This window comes from Agelaius tricolor, unplaced genomic scaffold (assembly GCF_023055355.1).
Source record: "Agelaius tricolor isolate 1412-34295 unplaced genomic scaffold, bAgeTri1.0.p SCAF_9, whole genome shotgun sequence".
Lineage (NCBI taxonomy): Eukaryota > Metazoa > Chordata > Aves > Passeriformes > Icteridae > Agelaius > Agelaius tricolor.
In genome coordinates this window covers 28,164,117-28,189,921 of record NW_027269269.1, presented here as the reverse complement: position 1 = coordinate 28,189,921, position 25,805 = coordinate 28,164,117, and the positions used below count along the sequence as shown (strand labels likewise).

The 25,805-nt window shown below is 43.8% G+C and overlaps 2 protein-coding genes across 5 annotated transcripts in view; one reads left to right on the top strand and one right to left on the bottom strand.

Annotated features, from left to right (window-relative positions):
- COL8A1 (collagen type VIII alpha 1 chain) overlaps positions 1–25,723 on the top strand; it is an 87,622-nt gene extending 61,899 nt beyond the window's left edge. For all 3 annotated transcript variants that reach the window (XM_071433395.1, XM_071433397.1, XM_071433398.1), the window contains 2 exons: positions 20,112–20,427; positions 22,179–25,723. In XM_071433395.1, coding sequence (XP_071289496.1) covers positions 20,115–20,427; positions 22,179–24,085 — 2,220 coding nt within the window. In that variant the 5' untranslated portion in view covers positions 20,112–20,114 and the 3' untranslated portion in view covers positions 24,086–25,723. The remainder of the gene's footprint in view (positions 1–20,111; positions 20,428–22,178) is intronic.
- Positions 1–25,805, bottom strand: part of DCBLD2 (discoidin, CUB and LCCL domain containing 2) — a 428,333-nt gene that overhangs the window by 391,718 nt on the left and 10,810 nt on the right. The gene's annotated exons all lie outside the window — the stretch shown is intronic.

Here is a 25,805-nt window from a genome sequence, read left to right as displayed (position 1 = left end):
AACCTGATGTCCTTTGTACCTGCCTCAGAAGTTTCATTACCCGCACGAGTAGCAGTGGTTGTGAAGAGCTGAAGATTTAAAGTCTTGCCAGACAGTCCTCTTTTGACTTCCCTCTCCTTTTGATTTCTTCTCCCCTCTCACTTTTTACCTAGATATGGACAATTTTTCTCTGAGATTCAGTAGTGCTGAATGGAGCAGAAAAGATGCCTGAATGTAGGTGTTTCCCCCTCCTACCATGGCCAGATGTGGAATACAAAAACCATTTCCCATTGTGATTAAACTCAGCCAGGAATGGATTTGTCCCCTAAATAGAAGTTATAATGCATAGGAACTGCAGACACACTCAAACTTTGTTCTCTTTTTCCCCTAAATCTAGAATGTTTCAGATCAAAGGGCTGATGCTAACCATTTTCTACTCACCAGCAGAAAAATCTGCAGATTTTGCTGTGCTCAGAGTAAAGCACATTCCAACATGATACATTTCCATGATAGCTAGAAAACAAAGCCTTTTGACAAATGAGAGAGAGTCTAAAAAGTTAAACATGGTCTAAAGACAGGAAGGCAGAAACGACTAAAAGGAAAGGTATTTCGTAATGCTTAGTTAATATAATATTTGCCCTCGCCAACACAAGGAATACAGTGCTTTTAATGAGCTCTCTGTAGGTGATCAAAGTACCTGAAAGAAAGGCAGACTCTCCTCATTCGAAGGCACAGGAAAACACCATGTCTTAAAATACTATTTTACCTTTACCAGAAAAAAATATCTTTCATTTATCGCAACACTGAAGGCGTTGTAACACAGCTGTTTTTCAGCCACACGGCCTACAGCACCTATATAAAGGACAGTTATGTGAGCATGTTTTTATTATTTTGCTTTTCTTCTTTGAAACACAAGAGGAGCGTTAGACCTGTGTCTGTGCTGATCGGACAACTCACGCCACCTGCAGGGCCAGCTTCATACCGAGACGTGTCTGCTCCCGAGGACCGCCCATGAAAACCCAATGCAGTTTCCATCCTGATCAAAAATTGCTCCAACAGACATTTGACCTGGCTGTAGCATCTATAAGAAACATTTGATCCTCAGATGCTACACCATTTGGCATTCAGAGTGCTTGATTTTACAAATATACTTTATAAATATTTTTAAAACCCCATTTTTATTGTGGTTACAGATAAGTTTACAAAGACATCTAATTCTCCTTTGTTATCACCACAAATTAGTTATGGTGACTGTATCTGGAGTTAGAAAAATTATACAAGATGGGTTTTAAATGCCAAACCCATTCTGTCTACTAAAGCCTGCAGTAAGGAGTCTAATAAACCCCAAAGTTTACAAAGCTGCAAGTGCTCATAAGAGTTGATCATCCGTGAACTGCCCTGTGCAGTGTTTGCATTAAGCCAAGATGAATCCCAGAGTGCAGCTTGAGTGCTAAAGAGGAAAATGTCTTGGATTATAGCTGTAGAAATAGTACCCTTTCCTTAGGACTAACACTATTGCCTTTACAGAACTGAGCAAGTATCAGCCTTCCCAGTGCTTTCAGAGGCTCATTTCTATCACGCATTTCAGCCCTCTTTTTGCTCATTAGCACTACTTAGTCCTTAAGTCATAACAGGTCACCTCCAAAAGCAGGTCACAAGCTGAGTTGCTGAGCTTGAAAGTGGTGCCACTGATGGTGGTAGGAGTCCTTCCCCCTCGAGCAAAGGGTTAATCCTCTGGGACAGCAGCTCCAGGCTGGCACTGGGAGAGTGTGGAGGTAGAGGAGTCAGAAAATGCATAGGTGAAGACACAAGGACTGCAGCACTCCTTCCCCACCCAGCCAGTGCACTGGAAACAGCCTGTGGCAGGAGGCCAGTGCATGCCCAAGACATGGCCTCCCCATGCATTTTACCCAAATCATGCCTTGCTTTGTCTTCTCTTCCTTCAGCAAGCCAGGCCTTTTATGGCATGACAAAGACTTACATGGTCTGGAATAGTTTTTTTCACTTACATGAAGAAAACTATTCCAGACCATACTACACTGTTTTCTCTTTTTTAATGTACTAATCTGCAGCAGGTCAGTGTGATTTTTGGTCAGTGCTTCTTTATTCTCTTCACCTCCTACTCCCCAAGACTTCTGCAGTCTCAGTGTATGCCATATTGGAAAGTTGGCAGTAAGGAGGGCTCCCTTCCTATTTGTCAGGAGATAAATTAGCACAAACATAAAGTACTGGTTCTGTTCAGTCACGATATCCCAATTTTACACATGGACACTGCCATTGATGCAGTGGAGGATTCTTTTAAATTACACTACTCAGAGATGAACATCAGGGCCTAAACTTCACTCTTCTCTCACGCAGCGTAGAGTTATTGTAAAGTTTCCTTCCAGTAAGACCTTCTTGACAAATGTCTTTTCAGAAAACAAATCTTTTGCATCTCACAGCCTTGAAGAGAACCTGAAGAAATGTGTCTGCTCCTCAAGCAGACTTGTGGTCTTTGTGTGGCTTTATTTGAAGTCAGAGGTTCAGAGACACCTGTAAACAGTCACCTGCAGGGACTGGAAACTGTGGGAAACAATGCAGTGCATAAAAGAGCTTACTGCCACACTTAGAGTAAATTCATTGGAGAAAAGAGTAAGCCAGTATTTCCTTAGTTTTCTTGGGGCAGCATGTTCTCCTAGGACATGGGAACAGTATTTCACAATTATCATTTTCTAACCCACTCCCCTCCAGCACAGTAGGAAGAGAGAATATTGGATGAGAATGGTAAACATTCAGCATGTGCCTGTTTCACCATTCTGAATCAGAGCACCAGCCCCACATTCAGAGATAACAACTGTGGGAGGCTGTCTTTCATCTGCAGTAAAAAACATTGGCTTTTCTGCACACTAACATTTCAACTCATTTACAATGTGCATCCTTTGGCAGCACACAACTGAACAAAATCATACAAATGTATTTTAAAATGTGGTAACATTCAAATTAGGTTTTTTTTGAGAAGCATCTGTGTTAAAATGACAATTACACTGTTGCATTTCTTCGCAAGACAATTCAATTTAGGGTATTATTTTCAGTCAGTGAGGCATCATGACCAAGAGTGAACAAGGCTGAACTATGAGAAAGTTTAAAGCATCTTAGTAATGAGTTTAATATATTTGGAAGTCCTGGATCCTCACATGCTTTTTTTGCACTAATTTTCTGTGCTTGGACAAAGATCAAATGTAGTTCTGTAGCCAGCACACAAATATGCATGATCACTTTGGTGAAATTATAAAAAAGGCTAACATCTAACTTGTCCATGTCATGTTATTTGGCAAAATAATGATGCAAGTAACTGGGTTTTAGTACCAAAAACATATGTATCCATTTACATTGAAACTTTTTTCCTCCCCAATTTACCAAATAATGCTTTTGTTAGAGAATAAAATTCAATGAGCTTCACATGTAACTGGTGGAATTCTTCATCAGAATGGGAAGAGAAGCTTCAGCACACAGATAATGTAGCAGATTTATAGATCTGATTGCAGCACTGACCCTTGGCCTGCAGATTTCCCAAGCAGGCCAATGAGGTGTAGCCTTTTCCACAGGTAGGAAGTGGGTTTGCTGGTGGCATCAGCTAACCCATGGTGAAGGATATGAGTAGAATATTTACAGCCCTACTTCCAGCTAAACCAAGAAATCTTTGGAGTACGATATGTTGATTTCATGAGTGTTTAAAGAAAACTTCTGCAGGCAATGGGATCCACATGTATGTTTTCTTGGGAGTTCCTTGTAAAACAATAGTCAGGTCTGAACATAAGTATGTATTTTTAATGTGAAAGGTTTATATTACAGGTTCTTTCCTCATTCTCCTACTGCCTGTAGGCCTGTACACCAACAGAGACATCCAAAATCTGCTTTCATTTAATTAAATGGGATCTTTGTCACCAGTTGAAAAAAAAAATCTGATATATGAAATAATGTCTGTTCTCATTACATTTCCAGCCCAATTTCCAAGACTTTGGGATAGTTTTGAATAGATGAAAAGAATGATAAGAAAAACATTTCCTTAAAAGAAGATAACTAAATGCAAGCAAGACTCCCACTTATGTTCCAACTCTTCCATCTTTGGAAAATTTCCTTTTAGCTCAGAGGGGCTAGGCTAGTGAAGCTGTTCATCTAGGGTATCCCATTAGATATCATAACTAGCAAGATGAGTTGCAGTAAAATGGACTCAGTAACAATCACTGTTGGCCACTTCAAACCAGACACATTAACCACTCTGATAATTTCTACAGCAAAATACCAATATAAATAAAATAGGTGCATGCCAGATTTGGGACTCAGTGATATTGGTTCTTCTCCTTATAAATGGGAGTTACCTCCACTGCAGTCAAAAGGCTTCTATAACTGAAAACAGAATCTGGGCCTGTAGTGGATACCTGTTTATTTAGCTGCACAATAGCTGGCTAGGGTTTGGGTATTTTTAAGTTAATACAAACCAGAGTGATTCTAATTTTACTGCCTGAAAATGGTAATGTCATAGATCTAAACTGACATTTTTTCCTTGCCAAAATATTTTGCACTTGTACTTACTGTTGGAAAGACTAATTTTTTTTCTACTGCCAAGAACTGAGTAAAAGTTAGCCAAATTATTCAGTTCTTAATTGAGCAAAATTCTCATTGTAGTTTTGCTTGATTAGGAAAAACAGGCTACAGTCTACTGCATGGATAACTGTCTGGGTATGTACAAGTTGAGATTAATTTTAAAATATTTAACAACTAGCAAATTTTATACAGGTTACAGTTCTCATTGAAATTAATGGGGTTATCTACATATGCCAAACTGCCTGTCTGTACAAGTGACCAGTACTCCAACTCCTGAGTTTCACAAGCTTCTAATGTTGCTAATTATTACATTGAAGTAATTAATGAAATTACTTGAGAAAAACCTATTCCAGATCATGTAGTGGCCCAAATTACTGAACTCTAGGAAATATACTTTTTACTTTACAAAATAGATATTCACCAGTATAATCGATGCACAGGAACTGGTGGGACGCAACTTTCTCAAAGTTACAGTCTCTACTGCATGTAGTTTTCCATCATGCCTGTTCAGATTTCTGCATTTTATCTGTGTCACAGATCCTCCCAAGGAGAATTACTAGACCTTCACAGTCAGGAGGTTTCATAAAGTATTAAAACTTCAGCAATCATTTTTCGCCTGAGGCAGACAAGGGAAAACTAGCCAGGAAATTCTTCAACAATATTGCGTTAATAATTTTGCATTTATAAATGAAAAATATGTAGGCTTGTCTTCTCTTCCATAACAGTTATCGCTGGGCTATGAATGCCACAGCAGTGTTGTATGGTCACAAAACACTGATGACTGCAAGTGCAGGAAAACACAAATCTCTCCCCTTCCTCTGGATAACTTGTCATTGCTTAGTCCTCTGAACACAGCTTCATTTCAGGTGTCACGTTTAATCAAGATGAGGACTTAATTTCAAGCCAAAGACATAACGGCGTGTAATCTTTATTGCAGTACCCCAAAAAAGTAAATAATTTTCAATAGACCACTATTAAGAGACTGATTTGGGGAATAAATACTAAGCACAAGAAAGGATAAAACAAAAGGATAGAACAAGATATAGCTATTAGTCATAGAGAGAAGAGAGAGAAGTAAGAAGGAATTCAGGAAGACAAGAAGCAGGAGTAGAATTTAGCAGCAGTTCTCAAGGATGATTTATGAGATTTGTACACATATTAGGAGATAATCCACTCTAGAAGCTGAATAGGCAAAAACCCCAAAAATTAAAAAAAGAATTAAATCTACTAAATTGAGGGGTTTTTGCAATTTCTTAGTGATTTTGATTACTGGTACTGCCTTTTAGGTTGAAAAGGAGGGTGACAATTTATTTCTATAGATACTATTCAAAATGAATCCATTTAAAGGCAATAACATTGTCATGTGGCAGCAGTTTTCTGCCCTCTGTTTCTTAAGAGATGAAAACTCCTTGAAAGTTTGCCTTACTTCCCCTCTCTGCATGTTATTTTCAAAAACCTGTACTGAGGACAGTATCTAATTAAAGAGCAAACACGGATGCCATATACTCCCAGAGATTATAAAATCTTTCTGATTTTTGTCCAGTACAATCACTGCTGATTTATTATTAAAGCTTAAATCAGTGATGATGGAAGAAATTGGATTACCTCCCAGTTCCAAGCAGAGAGCTGTTAAATCTCTGGTATCTCAGGTAATTTCTTCACACATTCCCCTCCATTCCAGACCCAGCTCTCCTCCAGATGTTTCTTCCTTTGCCTGCCATGAAGCTGCTGTGCTCTGGGCTCCCCTCAGTGTGAAATAGTTATGTCAGCACAAGCTACTCATATAGATGCAGAAATACCAGCAAAGCTGACTTGGGGTTTTGATTTTTTAATTTGAATTCTCACTGATTCTTTCATTTGTGTGCATATGCTCAGGTGTGTGTGCTTGGGCTGTCCCAGCACTCTCCCAGCACTTGCTCAGGGCTGCTGGTTTGGCTGCTTTTCAGCTACAAGTACCTTGTCATTTAGTGTTGTTTCAGCAGCAGAGTGCTCCTGCTCTAAACACAGCCCAAATTGCACCCCATATCCAGTGCTGGCACTTGTCCAAGTGTCTCACAAAGCTGCAAACACACCTTTGGAAACACTAGCCTTTGGGTGACTTTATTAATAAACTGTTAATTTACATTAATAATACATTAATAAACTATTAATAAACTATTAATAAGTCCTCTAAGGAGCTCATTCCTGCAGGATCTAATCAGCCTTACTATTTAATTTATTGAGAAATTAGTGACAATTTTCAGGCAATACTGTTCAAACCAAAGAAAAAACCCTCCCACTCCAATCCTGTGGGCTATAATTATATACTCCAGAATATCTCTTTCATTAGCATAGTTACCACAAAGCAGAAGTACTTCTGTCAAGAACACATGATTTCTGTTAACATTTGAAAATCTGAGCATGTTTCTTGACTAAATGCAAAATTAACTTGGAATTAATGTAGGTGCCCCATCTCAGAGTCAAACAAAACACACAAATGAAAATATTTTTAAGCATTGCTGATAGCCATCTTGCTGGTATGAAACACAACTCCATTTTGCTTGCTAGAGAAATACCAGCCTAGTGGATTTATTTTTTAATTTGATTGAACCACAGCCTGTAGGTAGCCATAAACCTTTGGTTCTGATGTTCAGCAATGAGAATCTGGTGGACAAAGTTTAGAAGGAAGGATATGGCATAATTTAAGTGCATTGCTTTTGTGGAATTAGTCATTGTTGATCTAACTGCATCATCCTGGGAATATCTAGCACATGCCTTAACTATGCCATTGCACAGATACAAGAATAATTTTTACAAATATTTAACCGCTTTTAAAAAGTCTAGATTTTAAACAAAAAAAAAAGAGGATGGGGCAGGGAACGAAGGCCTTAGCTGATTGACAGTACAGATATAGAACCTTTCAGATCCTAATCCATGAGGGGATGTTTGCATCTGGCTCCATAATGGAGTTCACATGCCTGAATTAGATGCTGGCACTCTATGCATGTGTGTAAGTGGGGTTAAGTGCCTTGGAGGGGGATTCACAAAAGCCACTGTTTGGGGAGTTGCCTAAGCCAGCCAAATAGTGAAGGCTGAAGACTGCAGTTCATCCTAAGTCGTAGCTCTCTCCTGGGTTTTAAGTGCCTTCTGGTGAATGAAGTACACTGGCACAAGTCCCTCCATTCTCAGCTCATAGCTCACAATCCTCTTTAGAATGCAGGTGCCAAATTTTTCTTCCAAACTCCAAGCAACCATCAGCAGCTCAAGCACAGACTTACTTGGGCTGAGGAACATTGGTCTAATTCTCCCTTTAGCAAAAGGCACTTCTGAGGTTTGCATTCCCTCCCTCCTGGGCATGCCTACAGACATCAGCTCCCAAGAAGTGGGTAAGATTTGGCACAAGTCACAGCAGACCCAAGAAACCATAGGGAGGAGGGAAACCAATGAGAGACTTTGTCTGAAAACCTGGGAAGTGTCCACAGGTAAACGGAGTGCACTGGGACCAAGGTGCCTTTGAGGAGGATTTCAGTGGTCTAACAGCTCAGGCATCAGCTTCTCAGGCCCTGATAAGGGGCTTGGATTTCAGTTGTGGATTGAAGTGCTTTAATTTCCTCCATCAATCTTACATTCTCCTGTGCTTCCAGCCCCAGCTCTACCTTGTAGTGCTGCAGAAAGCTGAAGAGAGGCTGGTGTTCACCCTTGACCCAGTTGAGCTGCTTGGTAGCTCCAAGTGTGTCAGTCTATCCCTTCATCCTGGCTGCAGCACAGATGAAATGCACGTGCTGCCTCCCAGTGCAGATATTTTATAACTACTAGTTCCCAGAGCTGAGCATTGACCAGCTTTCCAGACTGTGCATTTGCTAGTCTCAGTCATCATGGGTCCAAATGGCTGCACTGAACATTTCAGATTGTTCTCCTTGAATAGAGTTGAGAGACTTAAGTTGAGTGACTGATAGTATTTGCTCCTCAGGGCTTGCTTTGCTTTCATTTGGCCTCATTTGGGTTGTTCCAAGGTGACAGATGTGGTAATTTCAAGTCCTTTAAACCATAGCACATTGGATTGCATATAGGAAATTAATTCCATCCCCTGGCATTTTTGGAGTTCAAATGACTGTATATTTTCATGGATCCAGGATAAGTGTGTGTGAGTGGAATGGGGAGGGTGTTTGTGTGTGTGTGTGCGTGTGTGTGTGTGTGTGTGTGTGTGTGTGCGCTTCAGAAGTTTTGTTTTCTTTTCTGTGCTTTTGAGAGGCATAGCAAACTCTTGCTGTAAGTGTTCACTGAATCAAACCTTCAGGGAGTATTTCACAACTCAGGCTGAAAATTTTTTTGGTTGTGTCCTGCTACCCTTATTTCTGCACTCGCAAAGTGGGAAGTGGATGGTACCTGTGTAGGCCTGTAAATGTAACGCTAACAAATAACAGTGACTTCAAGCTTTTTCTCTCTGCCAGTACACTGATGTGTGCTTTTGTGCTGAAGCAGACTTGAGTAATATCTGTTTCTTACCTGCTACACAAGAGGAAAAGACAGAAGGTCTTTAGAAACAGATCTGTTCCTGCATGACACAGGGACGTGTGTGTGCAGTTCAGCCATGACGGTAGTGTAGAGGAGTTTTCAGTGATTTTCAGCTGTGTTTTTTACGCAAGTGCCAGATGATGAAGGCACCTACATTGGTAGATGTACTACCACCATCTAGCAACTTCTACCTTCATGTCTGCCCACAGGTGTGACTCAGAGCACAGAGGGTCTTTCATGAAAATTACAAGTCTGGTTTTGAAATCATTTTAACCAAGTGAGTGTTCAGTTGTAGTTATTGTCATCTTAGTCTTTATCAATAAAAGTAGCATAAAAGTAAAATAATTTATCCATTTAGGAAATATGTTTGTGAGCTAAGCCCTGCTTGAATTTTGTGAGTGGAGTGTCAGGTCATGATTAGCACATCCTAACAAATATGATGATACCTGCAATATTTGACAATAAAATAGGAAAATAATTACTGCTAAATAATTTTAAAGCATGCTCCTGATTTCACTCTTGCTGAAGTAGTCTAGTATGTTTAACCTTCTAAGGCAAGACTCTTCCACTGTTGGAGCAAAGGTAGGAAAAGCATGCAAAGGGCAGGAATTTTTTAATTGAAAATAACCTTCCAAAAAAAATTGTCTGAGAGGAAGTTTTTTCAAGAAAAATATTTTACAGACATTTGTTACTGTTTTCATATCTCCCTTGGACTGGGACTTTGGATTTCTGGGAAGTGGCAGAGTTAGAGCACAGCAAATAAAAATAAGGGAGAGAGGAGCTGCTCTTTTTCTCGACAGGCTCATCAAAGCAGAGTGAATGGAAATATTGTAAAATGGTAACAATTTGTCTCCAAAATAAAGCCTCCAAAGCCTCTTTCTTTTATTAAAAAAAAGGGTCATGAAAAAGCATGAGGGAAAGAGCCAAGAAAATACATTTCGTACACCATCAAAGTGAGAAAACGAACAGAAATGCTGTGCCAGTTTCAGACAGAGGCAATCAAGCAAAATTTCTGGCAAGAAGGCAATGTATAAGGCCACAGGATTGCAACAGGAGTCACAGAGAACAATAAATTATTTCAAATTAAGATCAGACCAAGTATTTCAGAAGTCCCACACAGATTTCTTGCTTTGTAGAGCAAGAACTCACTGGACTGTTAAAGTAACCACTGCTTGGATTGCAAAGGCTGGAGTATGATCACTACAAAGGGGCACAGGAAATAAAATTTATTTATAACCAAAAGACTACAACAAAAAAACCTGTGCACCCAGAATCAGGCTCTCTTTCCTAATGAGATTTAATGGTCTTGATTCCTTGATAGGGGTTAAGTGCTCCCTGTAGTGGATCACTGTAAAGCATTTAAATTTAATCGGTATGCATACAGTGCTAAAAAGAGCTAGAAAGTTCTACACCTTAGAGAGGGTCCTGCTTCATCCTGATAATAAACAGGCTAAAACTTACCCCTTTCCAAAGAGCCATCCCTCCTGCCTGCTCCAGGCACCCTAGAGCTGCCAGGAGCCCCAAACTGTCCCACAGCAGACCAGTGGCCAGACCAGGTGTTAGCGGAGACAGACATCCGCCTTTCCAAAACTGTGGCTGTGTTCTGTCCGCCTATGACAGAGCAGCCTTTGCACCCCCAAAATGAAGACATGGTGACAGTGCCCATGGCATGGCAGGATGTCACACCACACAGGGTCTCATGAGTGGCTTACAGGCCATGCAGGGCAGGTCAGACCTCAAGTGGCACTAGCAACTGAAACAGTACTTGCTACAGCCTCGGGATCAAGAGAAGCCCAAGAGCAGCTTCTGGCCACTTTTCCCTTGTGTCCTTAGGTTTAGCACCAAGTGTACCTCAGGCTGAGAAGTCCAGCCTACACAAGTATTACAATTGCAGACCGCTGTACCGCTTTACGTAACACTTAAGACAGACAGATTATCTTCCCTGCAACACTTGCAATAATTAGTCCCTGTCATCACCAAGAACACTTCCATAATCAGGATTTTTCTTTCTACTGCCATCTTTTGGGAAGTGTTTAAGAAAAAGACATACTTCAGCACCTCTTTGTGTCTTGCAGGTGTCAATGAAGGGAATTTCTGCATGCACATCTAAGTTTTCCTAAAGGTGTTGAGATCTACTAATTCATAGAATGCTCCTTCTCCAAGCAATCCTTCAGACACAAGACATAAAATCCTAAACCATACCATATTAGAATAAAATATATATAGACAGATTTAAGACTCAGTGCACCTTCACAAAGCTGACAAAATATTTTTCTGCTTTTAGTACAGTAATTCAATTAATCAAAAGAGGAACTAAGAGTTCTCTAACCAGTAAATCTGGTAGATATCCTTCAGAATAGCATTCTGGCACTTAGGCATATTTGGCCAAAGATTCAGGATATACCTGAGTTTGTTAATTGTCGCAGAAAGAGGCAGTCTTCTTCCCTCACTTCTGACTACTCCCACACATCTGATGAGTTGGAGCATTCCACTGACTAACAAGTTTAACAGTGAACTGTGTGCATTATTCATGCACACTTGTCATTTAGAGCCAATTGCTAGCCTGTGGCTTGTTCTCAAAGCTGTAGCTGGCTAACCCAAGAGGTAGTGAAATGGAAACTCTTTACACTTCTACCAGTGAGTATAATTCATAGCAGCACTGCTAGAGGCACCACTTTAGATTAAAACAGTAAAACATTGTGATGCACTCTGCAAACTATTGTACCATAATAACACACAAACAATTGTATCATGAAAATTTGGGAGACTTCTACTGCAGGGAGCCAGCACAACCTATCCCCAGACAGAGCAAGGCCAAGAATGATGAGTGACAGCTGAGAAGGGAGGTTTCCAAAGCAAGCCTGCAGTTCCCTATTCACACTGAGATGGAACCAGTAATCACCATAGTTTATTATCAGCACCTCAAGGTTTGGCCTACTGATCACAACACTTCTGAAGTGCATCACCAGTTTGTCTACTGATCACACACCAGTCTGAAATGCATCACCAGTTTTTTGTCTTTGCATTATTTTGGGGTTAGTGGACTGGCAGTAGATGTGAAGCGTTCTCACCAAAACAAAACCCAAATCATCAACACCCTTAGGAAACGGTTGGTTGACTATACAAGCACTTCCATGAGAACCAGCCTCCTTTCCAGTGTGTTGTGCATGACAAACCCATTGTATCTGATAAGGAGAATTCCTTGGATGGCGTCAGTGGCTGTGGCCTGCGAGAAGCTCCTTCTGCAGCGTTCAGTAGGACCAGCCCTGCAGAGAAGGAGCCCTCAGCGCAGTTCCCACATCGAACAGCTGTGCTTGGACACGGTGGTGGCCAGGCTGAGGCTCTGTGCCAGCAGCGCGATTCCATGCCGATAAGCAGGGAGGTGGCTCTGCACTTTGATCAGTTTGTGCGTTCCACATTACTGGGTCTAGCTTTGTGCGCCGATCACTGCTGATCACTGAATGGGGACTGAGTGGCAGTCATTTAAGTGTCTCCATCAAATCTGCCTGCCACCAAGACTTCAGGCAAATTGCCCAGAAGAGAGCATTAGGCAGAGGATTTGAGTGCATGCTGTATGGCAGAGAACAGGAAAACATATTCAAAGGCAGGTATTTGCTAAATCCTACCTATAATTAATTCTAATCCCATAATTAAAGTCGCATGCTTTTCTGCAAACATTCCCCCACTTTGGACCTTCCTCCCCAGCCCGAGGTCAGGCACCAATTTGTGCAAATGAGTACATGCCACCAGGAAAGAGAGCTGCATCCCTGGGGACTGTGGAACCCCGGCCCGTGGTGCCCAACTTACTGATCCTTGTCACAGCTCCCTGCCATCTGACTCGAAGTAGCTTTCAGGCATTTTCCAGCAAACAGCATCTGGGCCAGACCCTCAAAAACACACAGAGATGAACCCGCCTGGAAATCAATCGCCAGTGCCAAGCATCTTAATATCATCGTAAATTGTGAGCTTCATGTTTGTGCTGAGCCAGCAGAGGCCTGTGCATGGGAGTTAGGGTTGTGATGATGTGAAACTTATCATGCCCAGATTTGCAGAGAGATGAGGAGATGCCTACCTGAGCCCACATAGGTAGGCTTAGATCCCACTGGGCATGAGGAGGAGACTAGAGGCAAGATAATTATGTCTGCATGGACTAAAAATGTCTCATTGTAGCTGCTTCCACTGGCATAGGCACACATAAATACCTGCACACAAACAACAGATACAGGCCCACATGCAGATACACTCTGTTTGGAAGTAAGAAACTGGGGAAGCCCAAGGGTTGCCATTTTCATACAGAAGGCTAGGTGATCATCCAGAGTGAGCACACACATGAATGTGTTTGCAGACAAACTGGAGCAGAGGCGAGTGCTTTGTTTTTGGAAATGCATTTATAAATGGATAAACAGAGACCTCCCCAGGCATTACAAGAAAAGATCATATCATTACCAGTGAGGCCAAAGATAGCTTATGGATGACGATCGGTTTTTAAGATGAAGCCATTTATTTAGATGTTATCACACTTCTCTAAGAAAGAAGTTCTAGCACCTTTTTCAATTAAAAAAAAAAATAGAAACAAGCATCTGCCACGTGTTGAATATTCCCCATTAGCAGCAGGTTTATGCATGCATGCGTTTTAAAATGTTTATTATGACAATACTTGTTATGACTGCCTTAGATTTAGTAAATGCCACATGATAATCAGACACAGTTGTTAGACTTTGAGCAAAATATGATTTAATTTATTTTTAACATACTGAACAATAGCTATTTCTTGGTAATCTAAACTGAACACAGACACTTGAGACTACTTTGTTTCCTTGAAGGAGACAGTGAAAAGGAGGGAGGGGAAAAAAAATAAACCTGATCTCTGTGGGAGAGTTTCTCAAGAAGCAAAAAGGCAAGATTTTAAATCCTACTTTTTTAAATCCTACTTTTTCTCCCTACTGAATGCACAAGCCCTTACAGACACTTTAGCAAGGTAAATTCTTCACCTACTGAAGAATTTAGTAGGTATTGCCTTCAGTGAAGCTTTAGGCACTGTTACAAGCAAAATGGTGCAGGACCCCAAACCTTCTGGGGCATAAATCAACTGTCTCATGCCAGTAGCATGGCTGAGTCTTTGCCCAGGGGCTATGCTCCCCTGTACTGTCCTCCTGCTCTTCAATGGTGAAAATAAGATTAAATCAGTGAAGCTAGTGTTATTTTGGGTTACAAAACAGGTTAGCTTTCAGAGGAAATCCATCTCAAGGTATATTTGGTTCCTTCACTCCCTGCTTTTATGTGGAATATGACTGAATTTTCAAAAAAAGAAACCCCCAACACTGGTGTTTAATTAGTTTGCTGGCAAACTGGAAAACATCTGTCCAAATGATATAAAGACTCATTTGGCACAGAATGACAGAAGTGTGGAAATGTGTGCATTAAATGGTGCTTGAGCACGTACAAAATTATTTGGCATGCAGAAGGTTTTGTTTTTTCCTGTACCTGAAAACACAAGTTTCCACTCAAATTCAGTCTCTGTACAGTACAGGGTACCCTCAGATCTCTTCAGAAAGTACTACTGACTGACAGGTTAGTCTTCAAATGATCCAGAGATAAATTTAATGAAATCCAGAAATGATCCAGAGATGAATTTAAGCTGTGATGAAGTTTTGAAATAGTGTCTTTGAAAACTGTGGACAACAATGAGCTGGGAAATTCACTGCTCAAATCGGTTACACTTTGCAGCACCAGTGCTGAGAACAACAAGCAACATTTGCTTGATTCTTGTATCTAAAAATGCCCCACCCTTCAAGTCACAATAGCTATTCACTGGATAGAAATAGCTTAGTTTGCTACAGGAACTAAAGCCTATATAGCTGCTCTTCTAATTTTGTGATGAGAATTCTTCCTAAAAAGGCAGCTAGCTAACAGAACTGGTTTACAAATGCCAAGACCTCCCTCCCCAATTTATAAGCCCATGTACCTCTATGTATGAACTGGGAGGGGCCTGCCAATGGAAACTCCCCAGAGAGCAGCTGTGCACCTCACCCATCAGCTCTCTGCAATGCAGCGGGGCTGCTCCTTATGCACCTCCACACTCTGTTTGCCATTTCCATTGCATTATACTGCTCTTGGATGTCTCTGTATGACAGACACTTTAGTAAGGTGTATAATGCTCCTGTGGGATTGGATACATTATTGTAGATACTTGGTAATAGGATCTGTTGTCAAGGTCACTCCAGAAGTCACCCTAACCACTTCTGATCTCAACAAAAACACGCTGGAGAATGTAGTTTTTTATCATCAATTGTTTTTAGTAGCACTCTTCTGTGAATAAAATCTCCGGAGTCACTAGGATTTTTATTTTGCAGCACTCATTTTCCTTGTGGAAACCAGAGCACTAGCGAGGCCATCCCCCCAGTGCAGTGGGGAACTAGTCTCTGCAGCTTCAGGCAGCCCCTATAGAAGGGACCACAGGGAAAAGATTTCAGGTCACTGAGATCCACTCATGCCTTATGCCTGTTTGGGAAATACAGCAATTCAAAAGCAAGAGCTGGTAAGTTAAGCCCATGGGGCTAGTCCCTGGGTGAGTATCTTAGAAGTTCTCAGACAACCCAACCTTGGTTGCAGAGTGATGACTTTCCTGTAAGAACCAATAAATCAAGGTCTAGTTTCCACTCTTTGCAAGACCACCTATGATTTCAAGTCCCAAGTGGATGGGCATCACTCTTTCCATACATTCTTTACATAATTATGCTAAAACAGCCATTATTTCTTCACACCAATTTAAGAATTATGACTGCTGGTGCATTTTGTTTTGTCTCCTATTTCTGCTGACAAACTCAAATAGCCAGAGAAAGGTCCTTTATAGTTTTCTCAGGAGAACAGCTCTACCAAAGAGATTATTGAGAAATGTTTTCGCTCAAGATTTGCCTGTAAAAATGTGTTTTTTCAAGGATTCTCTCTCACCCACAGAACCAACCAGATACACACACAAGCAACTGAACACTGTGGTTTAGGATAATGTTCCTTCACCTCAAGTGTCTTGTCCCACCCTAGGTAAAGCAAAATGTTTGTTGTGGCTTAATCTGAACGTCTGGTGCAAAATGACATGTCACATTGTGGGAAAGCTCAGTGACTCCTCTCCTCCATCTTCCTTCCAACATCCAAAGTCACAGTAAAACTTTACTTTCTCCAAGCCCTTGGCTTCTCTAAAGGAGTACTCATGCACTTATAACCTGCACAAATACACAGACACATTCCTATTGCTTTCTGACAAAAACCCTGGAAAATCCCAATCCAAAGTGAAATTACTGCTCCACCAACAGTCACCTTGGAAAGCATGTCAGATTGCATTACATGAATGCATTTGAGGGTGATCCCTAAATTGCTGGGATTTGGGTGAAGGGGGTGGGAAGTCTTACACTTTGGCTGCATCTTCAAAACAGGTTTTTCTCCTACTCACTCTCCTTGATTTCTGTCACTGCCAGGAAAACATCTCCTTTTGCTGTTCAGAAGCTCTGGAGGACCTTTCCAACACTTAGGATCTATAGGCTTCTTTTGAAAACCAAGAGCAAGATTTTCAGTAGCTTTTAGGCATTTAAAGATGCCCATAGTGAATGGGTTTCACTAGGAAACCCATTTAATGGGTTTCCTAGTGAGGTCTTCAAACTAGAGCTGTGCACCCAGGCACTCAGAAACAAACTGCAAGGCAGAAAAAACACACCTTCAACTTCTCTCAGTGCATAAATAACTTTTTAGAGAAGCTGAGCAGGATGAGAGGCAATGAGCAGAAACTCTGAAGGACTATCCCCAGCATCTCTCATGCTTCTGAGCAGGCTTTCCCTGTAGTGATGGTATCTGACAGCAATAATCCAGCAGCAGCACATATGACTCTACCACATCTCTCATCAAGACTAATTTTTTGTCTGATCCCTCCTTGCTTTGTGAGCAAGGGGAGACGAGCTGGACAGACAGTACCAAACACAGGCTGTGTCTCCAGTACCTGCGGCAGACCCCAAGCCCCAGACAGCTCACGAGGCCACAGGGGAGGCTCTGACCTCCTCCCACAAAGATGCCAGCCAAATCACATCTAGCCCAAGGTTGTTCAGTAAATAAACTCCCACCTTCCATCTCAGCTAGTCACAGGCACCAGCCCAAGCCAAAATCAATAGATGAGAAGCAATCTGTCATTTCCAGGCCACACTGGTTGAGTTATGGATGAGTCAGAAAACAATACAGGAAACACAGATGTGGTGAGATCATCTCCTTCTCTGGAGCCTTCCTATCTCTACAAGTCTTGCCTAATCTCCCTCAAAATTTCCATGTGCATACACAAAACCATCTCGTGTACCTTGTGGTCGTGCCTGTTCCAGTGCAGGTGCATTGCGTGATGCTTGGCAGGGCATTCAGCAGCCCGAATTCACCTGAGCAGCAGGCAGGCTGGTGTCTCCTCTAGGAAAGTTTTTTCAGTTATTTCAAATGCCTCCCACTTGCACACAGAGTCCATGTTTTGTAATAATAACAAGGAGAAAATCTCATCCAAAGGAATTTTACCTATTTCCCCTTCTACTTATTCCACTGAAGTTATCTTTTTTAAACCCCCCCCCCCCCCCACCCAAACTGGCCACCAGAACAACAAAGTAGCCAAGATGCTAAATTAATAACCTCATTCTTCAAAATCCACTTTGCCCTTCAAACTAACAGGTTTCAAAACCTGTCCTATATCATCCAGTGTCTTATAATTTTTTAAAAGGTTTCACTGAATTTCTCCCTTCATACAGGTAATGTTTTTCCTTTGAGAGAGAGGCAGAGAATAGTGCAAATTTTCCAGTAACTGAGATTTTCCCTGCAGACTTAGGTAGGCATTACCCTATTCAGCTACAGAGAGGCAAAGGTGTTGCAATTTACTCCTGTACAGAAAGGAGCAGGAAGGCCAAGAAAAACAAGGGGGATATATTCCTGCCTCCCCCATTTCCCCCCACCCCCCAAAAAAAAACCCAAAAGGTTGCTTAGGGTCCATGTGCCCAGATGAAGCTGGAGTGAGTTAGTTCAGTCACCCCACCCCAGCCAAGCCACAATAATTGATCATGCACAGGCTGCCCTCCCACTCCAAAGCTCACCATTGAGCTTTAAACAGAAATACCACATCCCAAGGCCCTAATCCTTTAGCTCACAGCAGCACAGCCAGCTGTGGGCTAAAAGCCACATTAAACTCACTGGAGGAGAAGCATTTGCTGAAATGCTTTGCTGAACAAGGATGAGCAACTGTGCTTGGGCTTTGGCTACCCTTACAAACTCCTGTACATCTTGGCTCTGGTTTTCTTTGCCACATGGCAGCTAGTTAGTCCAAGAATTCCTGGGAGGAAAAGTGACTGTAGAAACTCAGCTGTGCTACATATGCTCCATCTAGTGTTTATTCGTAGTATTTCATTTCCTTAAAAGGTTTGGTTTGCTGTTAACACATATTTCCATCTTTTCTGTAGTTCATATGTCTGTAGGTGATCATTGCTGAAAATAACCTGCTTATTTCAACTACACCATTTTGATCTAGCCTCCACTTACACCTTCAGTAATGATTATACACCAATTTCCATTTAGAGATAAAATCTTATAGAGCAAAATGAAGGGAAAATGTTTTAAAAGGGCAGCAAGGGTTTCCCCAGGTGCTTTGCTAACACCAAGTGAATGGAAATCGTCAAACAGGAGTAAAACATAAAACCTGGAGGGCACACAGGGGAAAGTTTCTCCCCATAAATGATACTTCCCAGACATGAGGGCACAGTGCTGAGCCCCTTTGCCGTAGACTGAGGTACTTTTTTGTCCTCTATGTCGAGCCAGGCTGCTACGGAAGGACAGAAAAATAAGCAGGTGACACAAAGCTCTTGCTGCCTCTTCAGGCTACCCTCATCACACCAGAACACAGCAGCTGCTGGGAGCAAGTCCTGACAAGTAATTTGGCAAAGCTCTGGAGCAGAAATGACCTGGAAATGCACCCAGGTTGGGTGCAAGGCATTTTTGCAGGGTAGAAAAAAGGAACAGTGGCAACAGCCATCAGGTTTGGCAACTGCCATATGTATTTTGAAAGGTTAAGACTTGCTTGCCAGATTTGGCTGTGGGCCAAAATACTCCAACACACAGAGTCTCTTTTTACCATGTGCTGTCCCCTAATTTACATTACTTGAGGGAGTTCCTGGTTCCTAATTTGCTGTTCAGCTGATGGTAGTGCCCTTAACTGCAAAAAGAAAAGCCAGCAACAGGTGGGACAAGAAGTCCCAAGCTAACATTTTGATAAAGAAGAAAGAAAGCCCAACCCCATTCTGTTGTGTTAGCAGGACTGGTGAGGTGCTGGGATGGGCTGCCTTGCAATGGGCCAGGATCCACAGTGGGGAAGACCTTCAGAAAATAGGGCCTGCTTAGGAATGGGCCTGCTTAGGCTGCCACCACTCCAGGTAGGCTGATCCTACCTGGAGTGGTGGCAGCCTAAGCAGGCCCATTCCTTCTGGGAGGAGGCCAAGAGGATCCCAGCCCAGCTAAGAGGAGAGCTGGCAAGGAGCTGTGGTAGAAACAGACAGCCCTTGGACACTGCAGCCAGAGGGTACAATCCCAAGCACAGATTTAAGCTCAGAAACAGAGCTTTCATTGCTGTGGAAAGAAGAAGGGGAACCGACAATACACGTTCTTGGGCAGAACCCTTTCAGGAGATCCCCACATCCCCTGCCTGCTCTTCCCATGTGCCAGAGCTTGCAGCAGAGCTCCCCAAAGCTCAGGTGAGAAGGCAGCAAACTGGGAGCAGGCCCCTGTGTGGAGTAACCACAGAGGGCTCCTCTGGGGTGGCATAAAACTAAATACATAGAAGGGCATTTGCTGTAATAGCAGTGCTTGAGTAGACCCTCCAATAAATCAGATACAGACCTGCTGCAGGATATCCTCCAGGGCAGCACACAAACCAGGGCCACTTTGCAGAGATTTAGGTCCAGTTTGCTGCAGAAAATAGAACAGCTTGCCCTAATGAGGAATGCACAACATGTAAAAACATCTTCCATCTGTGTGTTTTGTGGTGCTTTTCACAGGTGATGGTCATGCTGCTCTTCCCCATGCAGCTGCTGGTAGTGGCTGTCACTGTTTACCTAGAGCTGGTGAAGTCTGCTCAAGGTGGTGCCTACTATGGGATCAAGCAGCTGCCACCTCAGGTGCCCCAGTACCAACCCCTTGGACAACAAGTACCTCACATGCCGCTGGGCAAAGAAGGCATCCCAATGCAGCACCTGGGCAAGGAGGTACCCCGCATGCCCTACAGGAAGGAGTACCCCCATCTGCCCCAGTACAGGAAGGAGGTCCCACAGATGCCCATGCTCGGCAAGGATATGGCTCCCAAGAAAGAGAAAGGTAGGTCTCCACTCCTGCATGGTCCCATATGGTGTGCCATGGGGAAATTTAACATTGGAGCAGGCTGCTGCTGCAGGCTGGGCACAGCACCCTTGTGCCCAAAGGGCTGGCCAGGCTCATACCTGGCCACAGGTGGACAAAACAGGTTCATGGGAGCTGTGGGGCAGCTCACAGTCACCAGCACAAGACCACAGTCATCCTCTGGGCTGCAGCACAGCCTCTGAGCAGCCCTACCTGCAATCAGCCTCCAGCATACAGGTTTGCTCAGGTACTGTTCAACTCTAGGAAAAGCCTTGCTGTCCCATCTATTTGTAGGAGACCCTCTGATGGGGTTTCAAATGATGGCTCAGAGTCCTGTCTGGATGTGCTCCCACTCTCACTGGAACAAGCACACATATGAACTAAGAGCCCCAAGGTTTAAATTTATGGGAACATCACTGTTTTGTCTGACTTTGTCCAGACCCTGTGATTTTGAGGTTTGCGGATAAAAACATACAATTTCTCTACAGACTCTGGAGTCCTCTTTCTGTAGGTTATTTATGGGTGTAACAGAGGCATTGGAAGTACAGAGGATTAATGCACAGGTCTACACGTACAAGCACTTTCTCTATTCAGTAAAGGAAGATTGGACAGTATTAAGGTACTTAAAACAAAAAAAAAAGTCCAAAATACAAAGGGTGACCAGGAACACCCAGTGTCATAAAATTCTTGTGAGGACCACCAGCATCTGTACAAGTGCAGACAAACTGGGTAACTTTGTCCTACTGAGGCCCCAGCTAACCACAGCCTCCACTGACTTCACAGGGAAATGGAAGATTTCAGGGCCTATTTTTGGAGTGTCTGAACAAGAACCATTAGCTGTAGAAAAATCAACCTACCCCATGAGCAAAGATTTTTGATGTGCATAAAACACAACATGTGCAGAGAGGGAAGGTTTCTGCCTCCCATAAAGCAGAGGTCTGCCCTCAAACCTCATCTCCCGTCCTTCCCCAAATCTCTCACTTTTTTACACATTTTAGAGCCAGAAAGAGTTTCCATTAACCCAAAAAGAAGGAGCTTGAAAAGCAACCAACCCCAGCAGCAACTTCCCCACCCTGACCTGCAATGATAAGTGGTGACATACACAAAAATGTGGGTTTCAACAATAAAAACCTTTTGCAAAGTGTTTAGAAGAGCCATAACTAGACATAGCTATGCCAAAAGAGCAACACTGATTAAGGCTGCAGGTTTCCAGTAATACTCTAATGGGAACCAAAGCCTTGGGGAAAATACAGATACACCTTATGTATAAACTTACTAATACAATCTTATTTAATTGATCTTGCTTATTTATGCCCATCCAGAAAAAGCACTTTTATGCCAGGATTCCTCCCACAGCATGAGAGCACTGAGTTTCCTGTAAAAACTTCTAAAGGTAGATTGATCTACCGCAATGTGGGACAAAATGCAGATTTTGCTGTTTAAGATTGTATAGGTAGAAAACACCACCAAAGCACAAATGGTTTTTACATATGATGCACAGTAATTACTTTGTGGTAACAGAAGCACGCATGGAAGTTTGGAGTATGAAAAACAGTAACATCCTCTTTAATTCTCAACACCAACCTGTAACTCGCTAGTTGTCTCTGTCTACCACAAAACCACAAGGCATCATTAAAAGCATATTCAATTCAAAACTGCCTGCTTTTTGAAGGATGTGACTGCACTCACCTTTTATCTCTTCCTCTGGCCCTTTCTTCTTTTCTTCCCAGAAATTCCCATACGCAGTCTGAGGGGTGAACAAGGTCCCCCAGGTGAGCCTGGACCAAGAGGGCCACCAGGGCCACCAGGATTACCAGGTCATGGTGTACCAGGAGCCAAAGGAAAACCAGGCCCGCAAGGATACCCAGGAATTGGAAAGCCGGGTTTGCCAGGGATGCCAGGAAAACCAGGGGTCATGGGGCCCCCAGGGCCAAGAGGGGAGATGGGGCCGAAGGGGGAGATTGGGCCCATGGGGATTCCCGGACCACAAGGACCACCAGGGCCTCATGGGCTTCCTGGCATAGGGAAGGCGGGTGCTCCGGGGCTGCAGGGGCAACCAGGGCCAAAGGGTGAGCCTGGGATGAAGGGGCCACCAGGAATCCCTGGGATCCCAGGGCCAAAAGGGGAGAAGGGGGTTGGGATCCCAGGTTTGCCAGGTCTGAAGGGTCCACCTGGGCTTCCTGGTCCCCCCGGCCCCGTGGGACTGCCAGGGATTGGCAAACCCGGCATGGTTGGCTTCCCTGGCCCACAGGGACCCCTGGGCAAACCCGGACCCCCAGGAGAGTTGGGGCTGCAGGGGCCTCCAGGGGCCCCTGGGATCCAAGGCCCTCCTGGCCCACCTGGTATTGGCAAACCAGGCCAGGATGGCATGCCCGGCCAGCCCGGCTTCCCGGGTGGCAAAGGGGAGCAGGGATTGCCAGGCCTGCCGGGCCCCCCCGGCCTCCCTGGGGTTGGGAAGCCAGGCTTCCCTGGGCCCAAAGGGGAGCGAGGTGTGGGTGGTCTGCCTGGGCCTCTGGGGCCGAAGGGGGAGAAGGGGCATGCGGGGCCACCTGGCATGGGAGGGCCACCAGGGGAACCCGGCCAGCCAGGACTGCCAGGCATCATGGGACCCCCGGGGGCCGCTGGTTTCCCAGGACCTAAAGGGGAGGGGGGTGCCGTAGGGCCACCAGGACCAGTCGGCCCCAAAGGGGAACCCGGCCTGCAGGGTTTTCCAGGAAAGCCAGGCTTTCCTGGGGAAGTGGGTGGCCCTGGGCTGCGGGGGCTGCCGGGCCCCACAGGACCCAAGGGGGAAGCCGGACACAAAGGCTTGCCGGGACTGCCGGGTGTCCCGGGGCTTGTGGGGCCAAAGGGTGAGCCCGGGCTACCCGGTGCCCAGGGGCTTCAGGGCCCCTCGGGCATCCCGGGCATTGCGGGACCCAGTGGTCCCATCGGCCCCCCTGGGCTGCCAGGGGCGAAGGGCGAGCCAGGCATGCCCGGCCCCCCTGGCTTTCCTGGGGTAGGCAAACCTGGTGCTGCGGGGCTGCAGGGACCCCCGGGAAAGCCTGGGGCGCTCGGTCCTCCTGGCCAGCCGGGGCTCCAGGGGCCACCGGGCCCTCCCGGGCCGCCAGGTCCCCCGGTCATCATCCCGCCCACTCCACCAGCTGTGGGACAATACCTGCCTGAGGTGGGACCAGGGATAGAGGGCTTGAAGCCCCCCTACGGCTACAAGGGCAAGAAAGACAAGGCTGGTAGCATTGTTTACGAGATGCCCGCGTTCACGGCAGAGCTCCTCACGCCCTTCCCCCGCGTCGGGGTGCCCGTGAAGTTCGACAAGCTCCTGTACAACGGCCGGCAGAACTACAACCCCCAGACGGGGATCTTCACATGCGAGATCCCCGGTGTCTACTATTTCGCCTACCACGTCCACTGTAAAGGCGCCAACGTGTGGGTGGCGCTGTACAAGAACAACGAGCCGCTCATGTACACCTACGACGAATACAAGAAGGGCTTCCTGGACCAGGCTTCGGGCAGTGCCGTGGTGCAGCTGATGCACGGAGACAAAGTTTACGTTCAGATGCCATCCGAGCAGGCGGCAGGACTCTATGCCGGGCAGTACGTTCATTCGTCTTTTTCAGGGTATTTATTGTATCCCATGTAAAACAAACAGACACACACACAACACACACACAAAATCAAAACCTTTCTCCTCTGCTTCTAACTTTTATACAACAAAAGGTGCATTTTATGACCATTTGACCATCTTGTACAAAAACAATAATAAATACAAAGTTTAACATTATACACAGCTAGTTATAAAAAAAAGGTGTGGCAAACATATCTAAAGATGTGTATCAGGTTCATAAACAGTTGTTTTGCACCCAAGGGGGACATATTAGCTGTACATTATATATTTCTGCAAAGCCATGCTTACTTAATTTCATTCACAGTAATTCAGTACTAAAGTTCAAATCAGTGTATGTCACTCACTCCTGTTGCTTTGATCATAGTTATGAGACGAAAAACAGTGACTTAAAGCAGAGTAGGTCAGTCTCTATATTTTAAAAAATTGAGAGGCTTATTTGTCTGGGTGGGGGTTTTCTTCGATTTTTTATAGCAGGTCTACCTGACAAGCAAAGGTTCCCTTGGCTGCAGACTTTTATTTCCCTTCCCCTGTAATAAAATAATCCTGCATGTGAGTTTTTTTCCTGAACAATTTACTTATGATGGAAGAGAAATCCTGATGGCATGATCATTCCCCCTGAGCCTTCTCCAGCAGTCACTGGATCTAAAATATCACCAGTGCGTCCAGCAGGCGCTGGCTTCACTTCCAAATGCCACAGCACTTAAAAAGTCTCCGTTCCCTATTCACACAGCTCAAGTAGATGAGGTAAATCTCCCCCATTTATTTGTGCCACGTCATTGAGGCATTTTGGCCAACACATGGCCATACTTCAGGGTGGCATAAATTTGCTTGAATTTCTGTGCTTGTACCAAGAACCCATTTAGCTTGTCAGAAGAAACACCTATTCTGCCACTCAGCAAAAGCTGAATCAGTTTGCTTTTGCAATGACTAGGGAAAGCAGAAGTAGCTTTGTTTGTTTAACTGATTTGTTGCTTGAGATCAACCAATAACTTTACTGGCAATACTGATCACGCAAATTTATCTGAGAACTTGGTTCTATCTAAAAACTGATTTCCAATCCTTATTTATACGTTACCAGTTGTCAAGGAGAACCTGCAGGTCTCAATACTTTTCTGTACTTGAGGACAGTGACTTCTGTGCACGAAGTCTCTGTCTGCTCATCAGTGGTGCTAATCTCACCTCAAAAAGTGTTCTGTTTCCAAAGGGCAGTGGACCTTGCTGTGGTTCCCTGTACATCACACATGGCTGCACTAGTTCAAGGAGTTAAATGCTCATCACTTCTTCAATGTCTTTAGCTACCGCTACTGCTTTTGATTCAAAAATGAACTAGATTTTTTTCACGCAGAACTAAGATTGGATTTAACTGGCATGACCATTATTTAAATGCAGAGTTTAATGCAGTCTAACATTGACTAAGGACTCAAGTGATATAATGTGGTGCTTTATCTCAGAAATTTTATGGAATGGTGGCAGGAATGGACAAACAGTTTACCAGACACTGGTGACTTCAGTATGCTCCCAGAATATATGAGATATGTCAAAAGCAAATAATTTTGTATTTAAAATTTTTGTACTGATTTGAAAGAAATACGTTATTAAATATCTTTAAAAATAAAACCAAAAACCAATTCTGTCTTCATTCAGAACTATCAGAAGGAAACCACTGACAGGCTGATATAGGGGGGGAAATTAAGAGATACACCCTATTCTCTAGTTCCCATCTCCTGGTAAAACA